Consider the following 18,008-nt stretch of genomic DNA (forward strand, 5'->3'; position numbering starts at 1 on the left):
GGTGGTTGTTTGCCTTTAAACATATAGTGGGAAACATGTCATGCATATTCAGTAGAGAACAACAATAAAACTGATAAGTTCTGCAAAGTGGACCACAAACAGACCCCTTAAATTGTTGTTGCAAGGATTCTTTATGGTGCAGAGAATGGCACTTTTCCTACATATATCTAAATGAATATATTCAACTATTGTATATTCAGAAATTGTTGTGTGCATTTATATATTATTAGTTTTTGAGGTTTGGACAAAAATGGAAGATTAGTTATTGCAATTTTAGGAAAAGCTGCATACATACAGATATCAGATTATGACTTCTTATTGTTCACATTATTTTCAAAAATAAAATCCTTCAATAATTTCTGAATTAACGGAAATTTAATCAAGCTTGGAGGGAAAGGTGTAATGAGATGTTCTATGAAAATTTCTTATTTAGTTCCAAACAGATAAAAAAAAAACATGACTGCCAATGGTTACTGATTTGTTAATTAAAAAAAAATTAAAAAAATCTTGTTTTAGGAAAGGACAAATCAACATCGGTTAAAAAACACTGATTCCAACAGAAAGTTCTCTGAAACTGACATCATCAAGATGCTTGAAATTTTAAATTGACTATTTGATTGCTAGTACAAATGTATGTGTTTTTCAACAGAGGTACAGTAATTTCTCTGAGAACCAACTATTCTTCTGTCCTTTTTATGATGCAGAACTTCTAAAGAAAATTAGCGATGGATTCCGCTTTACATGGGACACTAGTGAGTCAGAAACAGCTAACATTTTCAGAGCACCAGAGTTCAGCCCTAGTTTTAGGAGTTGTTGGTCTTTTGTTTCTGGTACAGTGTTTTTGTGGTTTTGATTGCCCTCTTTTTCCTTTTCAGTGAAACTGCACACATATTTAAAATTATGTCAAATTTAAAACAGAAAGATCTCTTCAAGGTTCATTAAAACAAGATTATCTAAAATTAAATGTTGGTGTTACTGCTATAGATGATATAACTTGTCCAAATAAAAAATCACATTTCAAGAAATAAAATTTATTTGGTAAAAATAATGCTGTAAATGAAATAAGAATGATGATGACTGAAGCACAGTTTTTGTCCAATGTATGATTATTTCACAGTTCATGTCAGATGTAAGGTAAGAGATGTTCTTGATAGTTTTGTCATTTCCTTTCTCCATTTATTATTGTAATCAATTCAAATGCCCTCCTAAAATATAAATAAAAGTAACAAGTGAAACTGCGAGCTACTGCTCACTGATGATACCCCCGCCACAAGTGGATAATATTAATAGTGTAAAAATATGCAAGTGTTCGGTAAACAGGAAGTTGTTGAGTGATAAATCTGAAAAACGCATCACACGGTATAGCTGACTTGTATAAACCATGAAACCAAATTTTAGAAATCATTGTATTGTAGTTTCTGAGAAAAATGTGACAAAAACTTTCAGCTTAAAAGTTTGCTTATCATGTGTAAAATCATACAATTGTTCAGTAAACAGGAAGTTGTCAAGTGATGAATCTGAAAACGCATCACACGGTATAGCTGACTTATATAAACCCTGAGACCAAATTTCAGAAATCCTTGTATTGTAGTTCCTGAGAAAAATGTGACGAAAATTTTCAACTTGGCTATCTTGTGTAAAATCATACACGTGTTCAATAAACAGGAAGTTGTTGAGTGATGAATCTGAAAACACACCACACAGTATAGCTGACTTATATAAACCCTGAAACCAAATTTCAGAAATCCTTGTATTGTAGTTCCTGAAAAAAATGTAACGAAAATTTTCAACTTGGCTATCATGTGTAAAATCATACACGTGTTCAATAAACAGGAAGTTGTTGAGTGATGAATCTGAAAAGACATCACACGGTAAAGCAGACTTATATAAACCCTTTCAGAAATCCTTGTATTGTAGATTCTGAGAAAAATGCGACGAAAAATATTCTTTGGACAGACAGATGGAAGGAAGAATGGACAGACAGAGGTAAAACAGTGTACCCCCTTTTTTTAAAGCGGGGGTATAAATATCAACTAATTGCATGTTATTGTAGTTATATATGAATCCATATAATGTATAAAGCTATCTGAAAAAAACAAAGAGTGCACATGCTGAAATGTCTCACCTGATTTACTCATCAATGAATTAATGTTGAAAGTATGTTACATGAAAGTTTTACTACAAGTATCAAATAAACTTAACATTATCAATTACTTATCAATCATAATAATGAGATCATGGTCAAATAAACCAGGCAAGATAGACATGTACCCCTTACAATCATTTGGACACCAAATAAAGTTGACCTGTTGCTTATAGTATTTGATAAACTGACAACATTACAAGATTTATAATAGACAAATGCACCATGAAAATGAGGTCAAGGTAAAATAATACCTGCCAGACAAATATATTTACCTTTCAATTGTTTCATAAATCAAACAATAATGACCTATTGCTTTAAGTAATTGAAAAACAGACCAAAACACAAATCTTACATTGACCAATGAACCATGAAAATGAGCTCAAGGTCAGAAGAAACCTGCCAGACCGACATGTTTCTCTTACAATCATTCCATACACCACACATAGTTGACCTACTGCTTATAGTTTCTGAAAAACTGACCTAATCCCTAGCTTTAACCTCGATCACTGATCAATTAAATGAGGTTGAGGTCTGGGGAACTCTGCCGGACAGAAATTTAGGCATTGCAAGGGACCCATATACCAAATATAGTTATCCTACTAAATGTACTGATAATAAGCAATAAATTTACATGACAAAAAAACTGTATTGTTTTTAAGCATTTGCTGAACCATGAAAATCAGGTCAAGGACAATGGACATATGACAAAAGGAAGCTTCATAACACAAGATATGAAGCATCCAGGTCTTCTACCTACTGAAAAATAAAGCTTTCTAAAAATAGATGACAGAGAGGCTGCCAGATAGTACTGTAAATTCACAAATTATTGCATGCATTTATTATTGCTATTTTGTCATTTTTAGACTAAAGTGCGATATAAATTTTTGCAATATTGAGAAAAATTCTGTTTAATTCATATAAAAATCTTAAAAATGCAAGTTTAAACTATTGCGATTATAACCCTGTCGCATTTTTCGCAATAATAAAAACAATGACAGAGAGAGGTTAACTAGAATACAACTCCCTCGCATATGATGTAGAACGGGTATAAAAATACCAGTATAAGTGTTACATTCTTTGTCCATATTTGCTTTTAATACACATTTCTTTTCTAACATACTGACTTCACCCAACATCTCTCATAAATTCTAGAAACTATTGCATATCATGGAAAAACTATTGACATTTGATGTATTGATAACATATCTTCCTTAAATGTAATTTGTAAACTGATAAATATGTTCATACCATTATATCACAGATAAATGATGAAATAGGTAAAGTATAGGTTAATGCTATCTTATCTCTGTGGCTTTAGCTATCACTCTTTGTAAGTCTACTTTATCTTGAACATTCTACAATGAAATAAGAAATAAGAAATAGGAAATACACCATGCTTTCAAGCTAAGAAATATGCATTAAAGCTTATTTAGGTTATACTTGACACACTATAGGATACTTAGTTATATGTTGTCTTATCCAGCTTTTATAATGTTGTGTGTGTATAAACATCTCATGTTGTTGGCTTTATAATGTTGTGTGTGTATAAACATCTCATGTTGTTGGCTTTATAATGTTGTGTGTGTATAAACATCTCATGTTGTTGGCTTTATAATGTTGTGTGTGTATAAACATCTCATGTTGTTGGCTCTATAATGTTGTGTGTGTATAAACATCTCATGTTGTTGGCTTTATAATGTTGTGTGTGTATAAACATCTCATGTTGTTGGCTTTATAATGTTGTGTGTATATAAACATCTCATGTTGTTGGCTATCATGAAATCACATACTTTTACCACTCTTATGTAATGAATTTGCAAGTTAACATTTTTTGTTTACCAAAGATATTTCCCTTTTTCATAGGTCATATTTTGAATCTTCATTAACATATTTTATCTAGATCAAGATTTACATTAGCATCTATTTACCTGTATTAATTTCATCACATGAGGAAAATCTCCTTGTATTATTTCATCCCGTACCTCTCTGTAAGGAGAAAACACATGTCACTTTGTTTGTTTCTATACATAAAATAACATCACTTTAAATACACCAGACTTGCTTTAGTCTTTTAAATACTTATTGATAAAACCAATTCTATATTCATTTAATTGTAAGTACTATTTTTAAATGCTTTTTAATAAAGTTCAACTTTTAATCCAACTCTAGCAAAAATCCAAGGAGTCTAATTAGACAAAAACATTAATGATATTAACCATCAGTATCTTCCTAGGTAGATGTTAATGATATTAACCATCAGTATCTTCCTAGGTAGATGTTAATGATGTTAACCATCAGTATCTTCCTAGGTAGATGTTAATGATGTTAACCATCAGTATCTTCCTAGGTAGATGTTAATGATGTTAACCATCAGTATCTTCCTAGGTAGATGTTAATGATGTTAACCATCAGTATCTTCCTAGGTAGATGTTAATGATGTTAACCATCAGTATCTTCCTAGGTAGATGTTAATGATGTTAACCATCAGTATCTTCCTAGGTAGATGTACATACTGATTGATTAACTGGTGTTTAACCTCTGTTTCAGAACTATTGGCTATTTTTGTTGCAGTTAGTTTTTATTGTCGGAGGAAGCGTGTCGTGCCAGGAGAGAACCATGACCTTCGATAGGAAAACTGACAATCTCTTTTGATTAAGATTGGAGTCAAGAGCACCTGCAGGATTCGAACACACAACCTCAGTGTTGACAGGCTAGTGATACAATAGTTAGAACTACTTAGACCGTTTGGCCACAGAGGTCCATAGATCTTTGACAGGCTAGTGATACAATAGTTAGAACTACTTAGACCGTTTGGCCACAGAGGTCCATAGATCTTTATACATGTATGCATCATTAGCAATTTACATGTTTTCTTTGGACAATAATTACTAAAACAACATACCTGGCAATAAAACTATCTGAACCTCTTTCCATGTTAGATTAGACAAAAACTAAAATTCAATATGTTTGAATATATAGTAAGAAGACACCCATTAGCCTAAGTGACAGTACTATTAAATGAGACTAATGTTTTTCTTAAAATAATCTGTAATTGTATCTTTCAGTCAATCATAAATATTTTGTATTCAGTTGCCTGACACACTTTGGAAAATTTAGAGCTTAACATATTGTATGGACACCATCTATGATGGAGACTATGTGCTACCATTTATATGATGGAGACTATGTGCTACCATTAATACGATGGAGACTATGTGATACCATTTATACGATGGAGACTATGTGCTACCATTTATACGATGGAGACTATGTGCTACCATTTATACGATGGAGACTATGTGCTACCATTTACACGATGGAGACTATGTGCTACCATTTATACGATGGAGACTATGTGCTACCATTTATACGATGGAGACTATGTGATACCATTTATATGATGGAGACTATGTGCTACCATTTAGACGTTTTTTTTGGGTTATTTTATCTAAATTGTAAAAACTTACATCAGCATTGCACAACATATACATTTCAGAAAGTGAAACCTTCTGTCATCTGCAAACAGTGAATCCCATATTCTCATTACATCTGTAAATAAAATACATATTCAATGAAAACAAATACTGTTTACTATAAATTCTTAATTAAGACATAACATTTGAACGATATTCAATAAGAAAAGAGTATACAAATGGGAGTGTATGCAATTATTGTTGGACAGGGACTCATAATTACTGCTGAAAGACTCTGTACAAATCTGTATATTTGTTTGATTCATGTCTACTGAAAACAAAACCATAATAATTGCAAAAAAATGAAATACCTACAACAATAACAGTCAATTTGTGATACATTGTGTAATAAGTATAATGATTCACTATTACTGAAATGTACAGTAGTTCTTGCAGAAATATTATTCCGTTATGAGTATTGTTTTCATAACGGGTCTGACCTTTCAAAAAGGCTGGTTACAATGTTGGGATGAAAAGATGGTAGGCATATATTATACATTCTTCTAATCATTGCAGATTAAGGTCAAGGTGCATCTTAATTCTTATGCCTTATAAGAGTCTAAATTACTAAAACCTGGTATGCCATATGTATTTTGAAAAATGTCAACTTAAGTACCTTTTTTTTTATAAGTTTAAGGTTTTAATAGAAACAAGTGTCAGTGTATAACAGAAGATTGTTGTTTAATTAAAGTTCATTCCACAGGGCACAGAAACATAATTATATTTATAATTTGTATTTACTTACCTGGGAGGGGAAACTCTTGTGACAGGAGTAATGTTAACCATCTAAAGGCATAAAATTGTGGTTTTATATTAAGTTCCTCTATTCTTTGGTGAAGTCTTTGATCACTAGTTTGCAGCATGTTAGAAAAATCTTGCATCATATAACCTGAAAAATATCAATAATAATATCATTTGAAAATGCCAAAAAAGAAAAAATGGTATTGTTACAAAGTTCAGACCTTTAAAACCCCCCAAAATAACCAATCTATCAACACATCCCATAAACATGTTTTAAAAACCGGTAGTTTTGCAATAATTTGTGTGCAATTTCTTTTGTTACTTTTGAAAATAAAGTTGGTTTTAACTGAATCCAAATTTTAATATAATTTGTATACAGCATTTTCTAAAATAACAATACATGTAAATCAATCTGGCATTTGTGGCCATTGTTCAACAATCGCAATAATGTATATATAAAGGAGTAGGTCCAGTAAGACCCCTTTTTGGCCCCAAAATATAGCAGTTTTACAAAATTGTTAAAATGTAAACTTTTAGTTATTTATTGGACAGTAGAATGCTTCTGCTACATAAATATGGGCTGTTTTTGACAATACAATGCACATATATCGGGTACTAGCACCATTAAGTCGTGCTAAATTACTGAAATCTTCACAATTCTAGCATTTTAGTTAAATTTTAGACAGTTTTCGTGTGAAACGAAAGTGGCCGCATTCGTGTTCATCCTTAATATTGAAATGTAAGTTGTATTTTATGATAATACATAACATATATAAAGGTTGAGGATGAACACGGATGCGGCCACTTTCATTTTTGACTAAAATCATCTGAAAAGTGACATTTTTCGGCATATTTGGTAGATTTTTCACATTTGAGCTTAAATCGGGTTGTTTTTAATGACTAAATCAGTTAAAATCTTTCAAATAAATTAATTGATTCAAATGAAATAGACACTTAAGTGTTTAAAAAGTGGTCAAAATCTTTCGTAAGATGAACCTGAAATTTGAGGCCAAAATCGGTCCTTACCGGACCTACTCCTTTCTGAATTTACAGTAGTTAGATAATGTGATGTTTCCTTCCATATGTTTATCTGCAGCTTAGTTCTTACCTATCCCACATTGGGAATCTGCATCTAATGTCTTTATAAATAAATCTCTAATTTCTGACATTAAATTCATAAAACAAAAGAAGGAATCTGCCTCAGCATTCTCTGAAATTATAGATATGTTGATTAAAACATTATATGTAAGTACTACAATTATAGATATGATGATTAAAACATTATATGTAAGTACTACAATTATAGATATGATGATTAAAACATTATATGTAAGTGCTACAATTATAGATATGATGATTAAAACATTATATGTAAGTGCTAAGATGGAAATAGATTATATACTGTATCATCAAACAGTAGCATATGTCTAAATATTTTCAATAATAATACTCTTGTTGTCACGTAAGCTGTTTTCATCAATTTAAGAAAACAGTCTGGAATTGGAAGGCCCTCAAAGCTTATCTATTTTAGTTTCTCCAAGGTAATCAGGAGTCAGTTTCACAAAAATAACTTACAACTAAGATTGGTCTCAAGTCATGAAAATATCAGTATACTTAGGATCAATCTTAGTTGTAAGTTATTTTGTGAACTCAACTCCTGGCCTTCATCATACTTCATGTGTTGTAACTAAACAAGAAAAACTCTATTGAAAATACATCACTGAGAAATTATCAAGAATTGTAACGGCAAAACCACATTTAATTATGCAACTTTCTCAATATTTAAATGTCTATAGAACATAACCCTTAGGTTAATATAATTTTCGTATCAAATTATGAAGTCAATGAACTATATATGCTATCAAGATAAAATGCAAAATTTATCAAATAGCTTTTCAAGTTGTTGTATACCGCATATTCCAAATAAATATTGTATAAACATTACTTAATATTTGGAAATGGGAAAACTTACGCTAACCACTTAAAACAAATTATAAAGATGCTTTGAGGTTTGATATTAAAATACTGTACCTCTGCATTCTTTTATAGGGTCTGCAGCAAAGCAATAGTATATTGGACCTATAATCTCATTCATACCCTGTTCAAAAGAAAAGAACAAAATGTCTATGATTTGAATTGCAATGAAAATAAAACAAGTGAAACTGCAAGCTACTGCTCACTAATGATACCCTCGCCGCAAGTGAATAATTTCAATAGTGGTAAAATATGAAAGTGTTCAGTAAACAGGAAGTTGTTGATGATGAATCTGAAAACGCATCACACTGTAAAGCAGACTTATATAAACCCTGAAACCAAATTTCAGAAATCCTTATATTGTAGTTCCTGAGAAAAATGTGACGAAAATTTTCAAATTGGCTATCATGTGTAAAATCATACATTGTCAAATGATGAATCTGAAAACGCATCACACGGTAAAGCAGACTTATATATACCCTGAAACCAAATTTCAGATATCCTTGTATTTTATTTCCTGAGAAAAATGTGACAAAAATTTTCAACTTGGTTATCATGTGTAAAATCATACAAGTGTTCGGTAAACAGGAAGTTGTCGAGTGATGAATCTGAAAATGCATCACACAGTATAGCAGACTTATATATACCCTGAAACCAAATTTCAGAAATTTTTGTATTGTAGTTCTGAGAAAAATGTGACAAAAATTTTCAACTTAGCTATCATGTGTAAAATCATACAAGTGTTGGGTAAACAGGAAGTTGTCGAATGATGAATCTGAAAACGCATCACACAGTAAAGCAGACTTATATAAATCCTGAAACCAAATTTCAGAAATCCTTGTATTGTAGTTCCTGAGAAAAATGTGACGAAAATTTTCAACTTGGTTATCATGTGTAAAATCATACAAGTGTTCAGTAAACAGGAAGTTGTTGAGTGATGAATCTGAAAACGCATCACACGGTAAAGCAGACTTATTTAAACCCTGAAACCAAATTTCAGAAATCCTTGTATTGTAGTTCCTGAGAAAAATGTGATGAAAATTTTCAAATTGGCTATCATGTGTAAAATCATACATTGTCAAATGATGAATCTGAAAACGCATCACACGGTAAAGCAGACTTATATATACCCTGAAACCAAATTTCAGATATCCTTGTATTTCATTTCCTGAGAAAAATGTGACAAAAATTTTCAACTTGGTTATCATGTGTAAAATCATACAAGTGTTCGGTAAACAGGAAGTTGTCGAGTGATGAATCTGAAAATGCATCACACAGTATAGCAGACTTATATATACCCTGAAACCAAATTTCAGAAATTTTTGTATCGTAGTTCTGAGAAAAATGTGACAAAAATTTTCAACTTAGCTATCATGTGTAAAATCATACAAGTGTTGGGTAAACAGGAAGTTGTCGAATGATGAATCTGAAAACGCATCACACAGTAAAGCAGACTTATATAAATCATGAAACCAAATTTCAGAAATCCTTGTATTGTAGTTCCTGAGAAAAATGTGACGAAAATTTTCAACTTGGTTATCATGTGTAAAATCATACAAGTGTTCAGTAAACAGGAAGTTGTTGAGTGATGAATCTGAAAACGCATCACACAGTATAGCAGACTTATATAAACCCTGAACCCAAATTTCAGAAATCCTTGTATTGTAGTTCCTGAGAAAAATGTGACAAAAATTTTCAACTTCGCTATCATGTGTAAAATCATACAAGTGTTCGGTAAACAGGAAGTTGTTGAGTGATGAATCTGAAAAGCATCACACAGAATAGCAGACTTATATATACCCTGAACCCAAATTTCAGAAATCCTTGTATTGTAGTTCCTGAGAAAAGTGTGACGAAAACTGTTCATGGGACTGACGGATGGACGGACTGACAGAGGTAAAACAGTATAACCCACCACTTTTTCAAAGCGGGGTATAATTCAAAGCAGGGGTATAAAAAAAATTAATGTAAAATATTACAAAAGTTTTTTTAATAGAAAACTTATATAGTGTACACATATCTCTTGATTACTGTATTGTAATGTTTCTGGTTACATTTCTACTTAGGTACTGACCTGAACATATCCTTGACCAGGATTTAATTTGGAATAAATAAACAATATTCTTTCAACAACTTCCCAGTGAGCTTCATGACCATCAGGCAATACCATGTATTCTTCACTCACTCTTTTTCTACTAAAAACTTTCTACAAAAGAAAAACAACATTGATTTACATAGAATTTTTAGCTTGGCTGTTTCCTTAATTGTTTCACACTTCTATCAAATGTATCACAAAGATACAGGCAAACTAATCAATGAGTGATTTTTTTTTCAAGAAGAAATTTAAAGTTCCTTTTGAATATATATCACCAGAGAACTATGTCTATTGAATTTACTAAATAGGACAGTTCACTTTGCAAAACTTTAACAGCTAGGTAACCAACCCATTCTGGGTGAAAGTTTTATTTCCATTTCAATGAATGTTTTTAAATATTTTTCTTATTCTGTCATAGGCTTTACCACTGTTTATTGACTTCAAAGTTGACTTTGACCAGTGTTGATAATTGCTTAACACAAAATACTTTTAATTTGTTTATCTCGAGCACAACAGCAAAACAATAATTTCTTCAATTTTTAAATTACAACCAACTGATTATAGGTATCATTTTATATTTTAACATATTATATCTTTAAAAGATTGTGAAAAGTTCATTCAAGTCTGGTGTAGATTTTAAGGCTCACATTATAATTGCCTTTCCTGTCTACTTTAATGGTTTCTGATTGCAGTACACATTGTTCTACACGTTTACGTAATGTTTCCACACGTGAATCAGCATGTATTATATCTTTGCATGGATAATCTGTGGCTTTTTGGAAGAAAAATAAATCTGGACATAACCGTCTGCAAAATAAGATTTAAATATTTATTAGCATCTGTATTTTGTTGTCCTTAGAAGCAATACAATACACTTGATTCACCTTTTTTTATCTTAAAATACCTTGACTTATACTTTTAATCTATAAAAATATAACAATCTGATGAGACTTTCATTTGTAATGCATTTTATTATTTCATTGCCTTGTAAATTAACTAAAAGTAAGATATAGTATTATTAGTGAAATTACACAATGGTATTTTAACTAAAAATAAAAGGATGGATACAATAAGGGCCTTATTTAGTCTAAAAAAATCACTGAATTTTAAAATTTGGTTATTCATTAATGTTTATTCTAGCAACAAAGACATGTCACACAATATAGGCATATAATGGCTAGGCAATATGTAAATTCTGGGCCAGACATTTTGCTATTAGTCACACATGCAACATGTTTAGCAGAGAAGCAGGAAATGCCAATTTTGTGAATCTTTTTTTTTAAATACAACTGGCTTAATTAACTTCAAATTATTGAGGAAAGCAAGCTCCTACAAATCTATAAAGGCAGTCTTTCTATTAATTAACTCATGATTATATTTACCGTAATGTACACAATTGTGCAATGAAAAGCAATAAAAAAAGATTTTTAACCTTTTATTGCTCCCTGAAATAAAGGAAATATTTTTAAAAACATTGTGTTGATCCTCCAAAAAAAGGGATATCTGTGTTTCCCTTTTAATTACTGCAAGGTACAAGAACATTTATTTTCTACTATAAAACGTTAAATGTGAACACTAAATAGCTTAAAGCATGTTAGATATAGGATTAACCACACATGGTAATCTGTAAAAGACACATAACAAACTACCGTACATTAGTTACCTGCAGTCTTTGTCAATCTGTAATAACATTTCATTGTCTTTAAAGAATGTTCCCCAGTTACTGTTTGGATTCGGATTTAAGGGCTGCAACATTTGATATTTAAAAATTATGCAATGTATAATGAATGAAATCTGACAAATAAATAGCACTTTTAAAATAAGAGCAATACATTTGTACCTGTTTAATATAAACAGCTCTCCTATTTGCTCTTTTTTTTTTTAAAGTTAATAGTACGACAAAAAATGGTATCTGTGGTAGTCTGACAGACTCTTGCAATTGTTTGTTTGTTATTTTTTCTTATTGTTCTTACTCATATAAACAGGACAAACAATACTCCAGCATTGGTTATTCTTATTTTTGTTCTATTATATCACATCCTATCATGAGTTGTTGCTTATTTAATTTGTTTTTTTTATTTGACAACCCTGCAGACAAGGGATTTCTACCAATACGAAATGTAAGAGATGTTGGTTCAGCAGTTTTTTATTGAAGGTATGTAGTAATACGAAAACGGCACATTCAGATATTATAAGATTGACATAGAAAAATATGACTGTATTTGAATGCGTTTATAAATGTTAGCAAACACTGTAATGTAATTTTGATTGTAACTTTCTGTTCTTGTAACAGATTGAATAATAAAACATGTGGTGACAATAACTGCATGACATGATTACAATAATTAAGACAATACATTATACGTGCATACTAACATGGTCATCTTGATGGGTTCCAGTTGAAGCATCCAGTCCAGGTTTTACTATCATCTCATCTATAAAATGTGTATATAGCTTTCTAAAATAGATAAAATTCTATTTTCAAAAGGATAAACAAAATATGAAAAGACACAAAATAATTGGTATAAATTGAGAATGAAAATGGGCAATGTGTAAAAGAGATAACAACCCAACCAAAGAGCAGAAAACAGCAGAAAGCCACCAATGGATCTTTAAAACAGCGAGAAAATCCTGCATGTAGACTTTAGTATGTAAACTTTAGCATGTAGACTTTAGTATGTAAACTTTAGTATGTAAACTTTAACTCAGCAGATATACATGCTTGTTGATTTTAATATAAAAATGTTTACTATAATCCCAGTACCTGACTATAGCTATTTAAACAATTTTATAAGTTAACTGTACTAAAAACCAGATGGTGGTTATCAGAAACTAACGAATTTCAAGCTGGGATAAATTTTGAAGGCATTATACTTCTTGATTGCTGGTTAAAAAAAAGGATCAGAAAAGTCTTCAGAAATTAAGGCATAATATTCTTTAAGACAAAGTGTAAGGATATTAAGTTCCTCCTTGGGCTGAAAAGTAACTACAGTTACTGTAAAAGTTGGTCTTAGTATATAACATGTCAAATGTAGGTCAATAATCCCTGATGCATTCTTAGAACAGTTAAGATATATCTCCTCAACTAAATCAGAAAGTGTTTACCCTACTTTACTGATCATGAGTGATTTTATGTTGAAAGTATAACAAATAAAGGATTTACTACTTAGACCTAACATAATCAATGATCCACTAATTGGTTCAAGGTCATTGAACTTTACCAGTCTTACATGTACACCTTACAATCATCCCAGTAAACCAAATGTAGTTGATATATTACTTATAGTATCTGAGAAACAGACTTAACTAGAAAAAGACAAAAGTTTTACAATGACCCATTAACCATGAAAATGGTGTCAAGGTCACCTATACCGCCACCAGATGTGCATCCCTATGCCAAATATGTCATTGCAGGTGAGAAAAAAGCAGGATTTTATCAATGCTATTTTTTCTGTATATTTTAATACTAACCTCTGCTTGCTCAAAAAATCACCCCATTCACAGCTTTTACAAGGAAGATAATTCAGCAGCAGCTATAAACATATAATAATATGGTATCAAACATAATAATATGGTATCAAACATAATAATTGACAACACTGTCATTTAAAACCAATTATAAACCCATTGTGTGCTAGATTGTTTAGTATCTTTATCAGTTATGTGTTTTCATAATATTTTGACATATGTATCTATGGTAACATGTACTGACTGATCCATTGGTGTTTAGTGCTACTCTCAGCACTGTAGGCTATTTCATTGTGGCCAGTCTTTATTGGCAGAGGAAGCCTTACTCTTAGAGAGAAAACCACCAACCTTTGGTAGGAAAACTTTATACACTCAGAATGTCTCAAATAAGTATAAACAACAAAGAGGATAAGCATGTCAGGGAAAAATGCATAAAACTGTTGCTTATTGTAAATATTTTTATTCAAAGATAAACTACATGTACAATGTAGTTCAAAAGTATCAGATATTACATTGATGAAACAGAGTGCATTCAGTTCTAAAGTATTTATCTATAAAAACATTCAACAAGCAGAATATTTTCTGCCAAAGTTGCTTTTGAATTGCTTTGTACTATATAAGAAGATTGATGCACTAAAATACATTTCATATACAATTACAAATATACCAGTATATATAAATAAATTAAAACATAACTTGATATGTATTCTTATACAGTTATCAATACCCTGGGTCATAAATCCTGTTGATACAGTTACTTATATATTGCCATGGCACAAGGCCATGTTTTTCTCTGACTATAGATGGTGTCTTTACACTACATGTATATTTATTGGATGTGTCCACTACTGATCGATTTTTTGGTCACAGAAACATGATTAACTTAATAATTGTAATTGGTTTTGAACTAGTATTTAGTAACTGCCAGTACTCCTAGGTCTGTATTTTGTGTCTTTAGTCTTTTTGTTAGTTGCTTTTCATGTCCAACTGATGAGTCCATCCTTCTTCAACTTATTTTTAAACTTTGTCATTATGTTGTGGGGTTATACCGGTGTTCCAGGATAAGGGAGGGTTGACCTCTTACAAACAGGATTACCTCTCCCAAATATTCTGTGTGTGCATGTCCAAAGTCAGAAAATTGAAATCAGTGGTTTTGTTGGTTACTGTCTATCATGTTTGTTTTTGGTTTATCTATTTGTACATACATTAGGCTTTTGTATTTTGGCATTTGAATGTTTTTACAATATTTCATGTCATGGCCTTTTATAGCTGACTATATGGTACGTGTTTTGCTCATTGTTGAATGCTGTATGCTTTCCTATAGAGTTGCTTAAATCTACACCATGTGGTCTCATATATTTGTCTCATTAGCAATCATACCTCAATTCTTAATTTCATGAATCTGAACATTTCTAATCAGTTGATTTATAAATTAATACAAACTACAGAGAAGCATCAAATAATTGACAACTGATCTGTCAAAATTGAAATTGAATAAACTTATTGTTACTAACCTTCCAGCATACAGATCTGTAACCACATTCAAAAGGACAACCTGCAAAATTATATTGTCATGGTTACCATGGTTACCAAAGGTCATTATTTGTTTTTTTCTGAGATCAAATAAAAAAAAAATCATTTATTTCTGTAGATTTGTATTAATACACTCTTAGTCTAATACACAAATACGTGCCACAGAAACGATGGGTCACTGTGAAAACTGTCCAAATATGAGAAAATAAAGAGTGCATGGTAGGTAGAGGAAACATACATGAATGAAGAGATAAATGTAAAATGAACAAATTGAGGCCTAATTTACATGGAATCAATGCTGTGAGTCGTTTCCAAAAAGCAACTTAGCAGCACATCCATTTTGGAGGGGCAAACATTCACTATTGATATGGATAAGACCTGATGTACCTTTGGAATTCTAGACAGTTCGGCACCCAGACAAATCGGTAACTGGAGAAATCGGCACCTATCATAGACAAATCGGCACCGTGAAAGACAAATCGGCACCCAGACAAATCGGCACTGTATAAATTATTTATCTTTGATCTAAATATATGGCCATGGGTCCCAAAACTGTTTCAACTTTCATAAAAAGTTCGGATATGTTATGAACAAAAATTCCATTAGTATCGTATGCCAAAACTGCTACATTGTTAAGTAAACAAAAGAATTGTCAAGTCGAAATACGACTTAAAAATGATTTATCTCCTCTCATTTATAAATAAATAAAGTTTTACCATTGAAACATAACTTCCGTAAACTCTTTATGTCAATCACCTCTTCTTTCAGGACATCTTCAAATTGCTTCAACCTGAAATATTTAAATTTGATAGATTTTTTTATTTGTAGAACATAAAGATAGGTCTTTACAATGAACACATGTCATGACAAACACATTTAAACTGTAAATAAACTTGCTATATTGTGGGCGTCATACCTTGCTTGGTAAGCTGCCATCTTTGTTTACTATCTGTACACAAGCGCAGTGAACGACTTCCTGCACGTGCTTTTCTATTTTTATCGAACATAAACACAAAACCTCTTGCAGTTGGGGTCAGTACAAAAACTTGTGACCGAGAAATAAAAACAGAAACTTACTCTTCAAGAGGTCTGTGGGTTTTTTTGTTGCCATCTTAGAATGTAAATTAGGAGAAATTTATTTGCCTTGATCATTGATGAAATATGCAAACTTTAAGAGATAAAATCAACATTCATTTTTTAAAACTTCATTTAAAAATAGAAAGTTTTATGTTTTATCTTATTATTATTACTATTTTACACACACACAGTATATATAGCTTCATTAGGGTTTTTTTTTCACAAATAAGTCATGAGGGTTTTACGCAATAAAACATTTTGCTACAGATCAACATAAAGGTGCTTGTCTTTATAAAATCAGAGTTTCTTAGTTGTCTCCCTTTATATGACTTATTTGTTTACGCAGTATATATTGGACGAGTGATTAGACTGGTTCTCTGTCCTTTATCTGTTTGGCTTTGACAGATATAAGGATCAGGTAATGACCAACCATCTTTTTTTACCGGTTTCCTAATTCACATAAAATATACAGGGAACCAGACCTAATATATCTATATTTAGAATGGGATATCCCATATTGAGACAAAATGGCGATGGCAGCGATGACGCTGTCTCTACAGACAAAAATCGCATTGGCCGCAATTAACAAAAAAAGGAAGACTGAATTTTCATTTTTAAAACCGTTACAATTTAAATCCGTCTCTGCTGCATACCATAATGACGCAATGATTGTATTGCCAACTGGCTATGGCAAATCTCTAATTTTTGAAGTGATCATGAACATGACAAAAAAAAAGTGCATCATCATCAGCCCATTGAATGCCATCATTCTTGAACAGAGTAAACGGCTTGGTAGTGAAGCAGTTATTGTAGACACGTCATTGATATCGGAGATAAAGAAGGGTATGTTATTATCAACATTGTTTCATATAAAATAAAAATTGATACATATGATATGAAATAAATATTTATCAAACCATATAAACAAACAAATAAAACGCCGGTACCACGATTTCCTACTAAATACAAGAACCTTTATAGTATCCCCTAAACAAACTAATATATCCCAATAACAATTTTTCACCTCCTCCATAATTTTGTTTGTCTGATTTTATTAATAGTGATTAGTGTTTATGTGAGATAGATAAAGGAAGATGTGGTGTGAGTGCCAATGAGACCTCGAGAAATGAGACAACTCTCCATCCAAATAACAATATAAAAAAGTAAACCATTATAGGTCAATGTATGGCATCCAACACGGAGCCTTGTCTCACACCAAACAACAAGCTATAAAGGGCCCAAAATTACTAGTGTAAACCATTCAAACGGAAAAACCAACAGTCTAATCTGTATATACACATGTATAAAAAACAGAAACGAGAAACATGTATAAATTACATAAACAAACGCCAACTACTGTACATTAGATTCCTGACTAATAACAGGTGCAAACATTTGTAGCGGTATTAAATGTTTTAATAGTACCAAACCTTCTCCCTTTTTCTGAAACAATAATAACATCACAACTTGGAAAAACACACGATAAAATATCAATTGACAG

At 31.3% G+C, this 18,008-nt stretch overlaps 1 protein-coding gene across 1 annotated transcript; it reads right to left on the reverse strand.

Annotated features, from left to right (window-relative positions):
* Positions 1-1,015: 1,015 nt before the first annotated feature.
* LOC139512983 (TBC1 domain family member 13-like) lies at positions 1,016-16,455 on the reverse strand. Its single transcript, XM_071301020.1, has 15 exons — positions 16,347-16,455; positions 16,147-16,220; positions 15,412-15,452; positions 13,901-13,962; positions 12,806-12,887; positions 12,093-12,175; positions 11,077-11,236; positions 10,409-10,540; positions 8,392-8,458; positions 7,469-7,570; positions 6,365-6,508; positions 5,614-5,695; positions 4,075-4,132; positions 3,395-3,501; positions 1,016-1,205 (listed from the first exon to the last, which is right to left on the reverse strand). The coding sequence occupies exons 1-14, from the start codon at positions 16,364-16,366 to the stop codon at positions 3,442-3,444; spliced, it is 1,167 nt and encodes a 388-aa protein (XP_071157121.1). The 5' UTR covers positions 16,367-16,455; the 3' UTR covers positions 1,016-1,205; positions 3,395-3,441.
* Positions 16,456-18,008: the final 1,553 nt, after the last annotated feature.

This window comes from Mytilus edulis, chromosome 2, assembly GCF_963676685.1.
Source record: "Mytilus edulis chromosome 2, xbMytEdul2.2, whole genome shotgun sequence".
NCBI lineage: Eukaryota > Metazoa > Mollusca > Bivalvia > Mytilida > Mytilidae > Mytilus > Mytilus edulis.

Bases quoted from the DNA above. Each gene is read 5' to 3' on its own strand.
- LOC139512983 (XM_071301020.1), bottom strand. From the start codon at position 16,366: ATGGCAGCTTACCAAGCAAG. The intron at 13,963-15,411 runs GTTAGTAACAAT...ATATGTTTATAG, and splicing joins ACAGATCTGTATGCTGGAAG to CTGCTGCTGAATTATCTTCC. The intron at 5,696-6,364 runs GTAAGTAAATAC...TTTTATTTACAG, and splicing joins ACAAGAGTTTCCCCTCCCAG to ATGTAATGAGAATATGGGAT.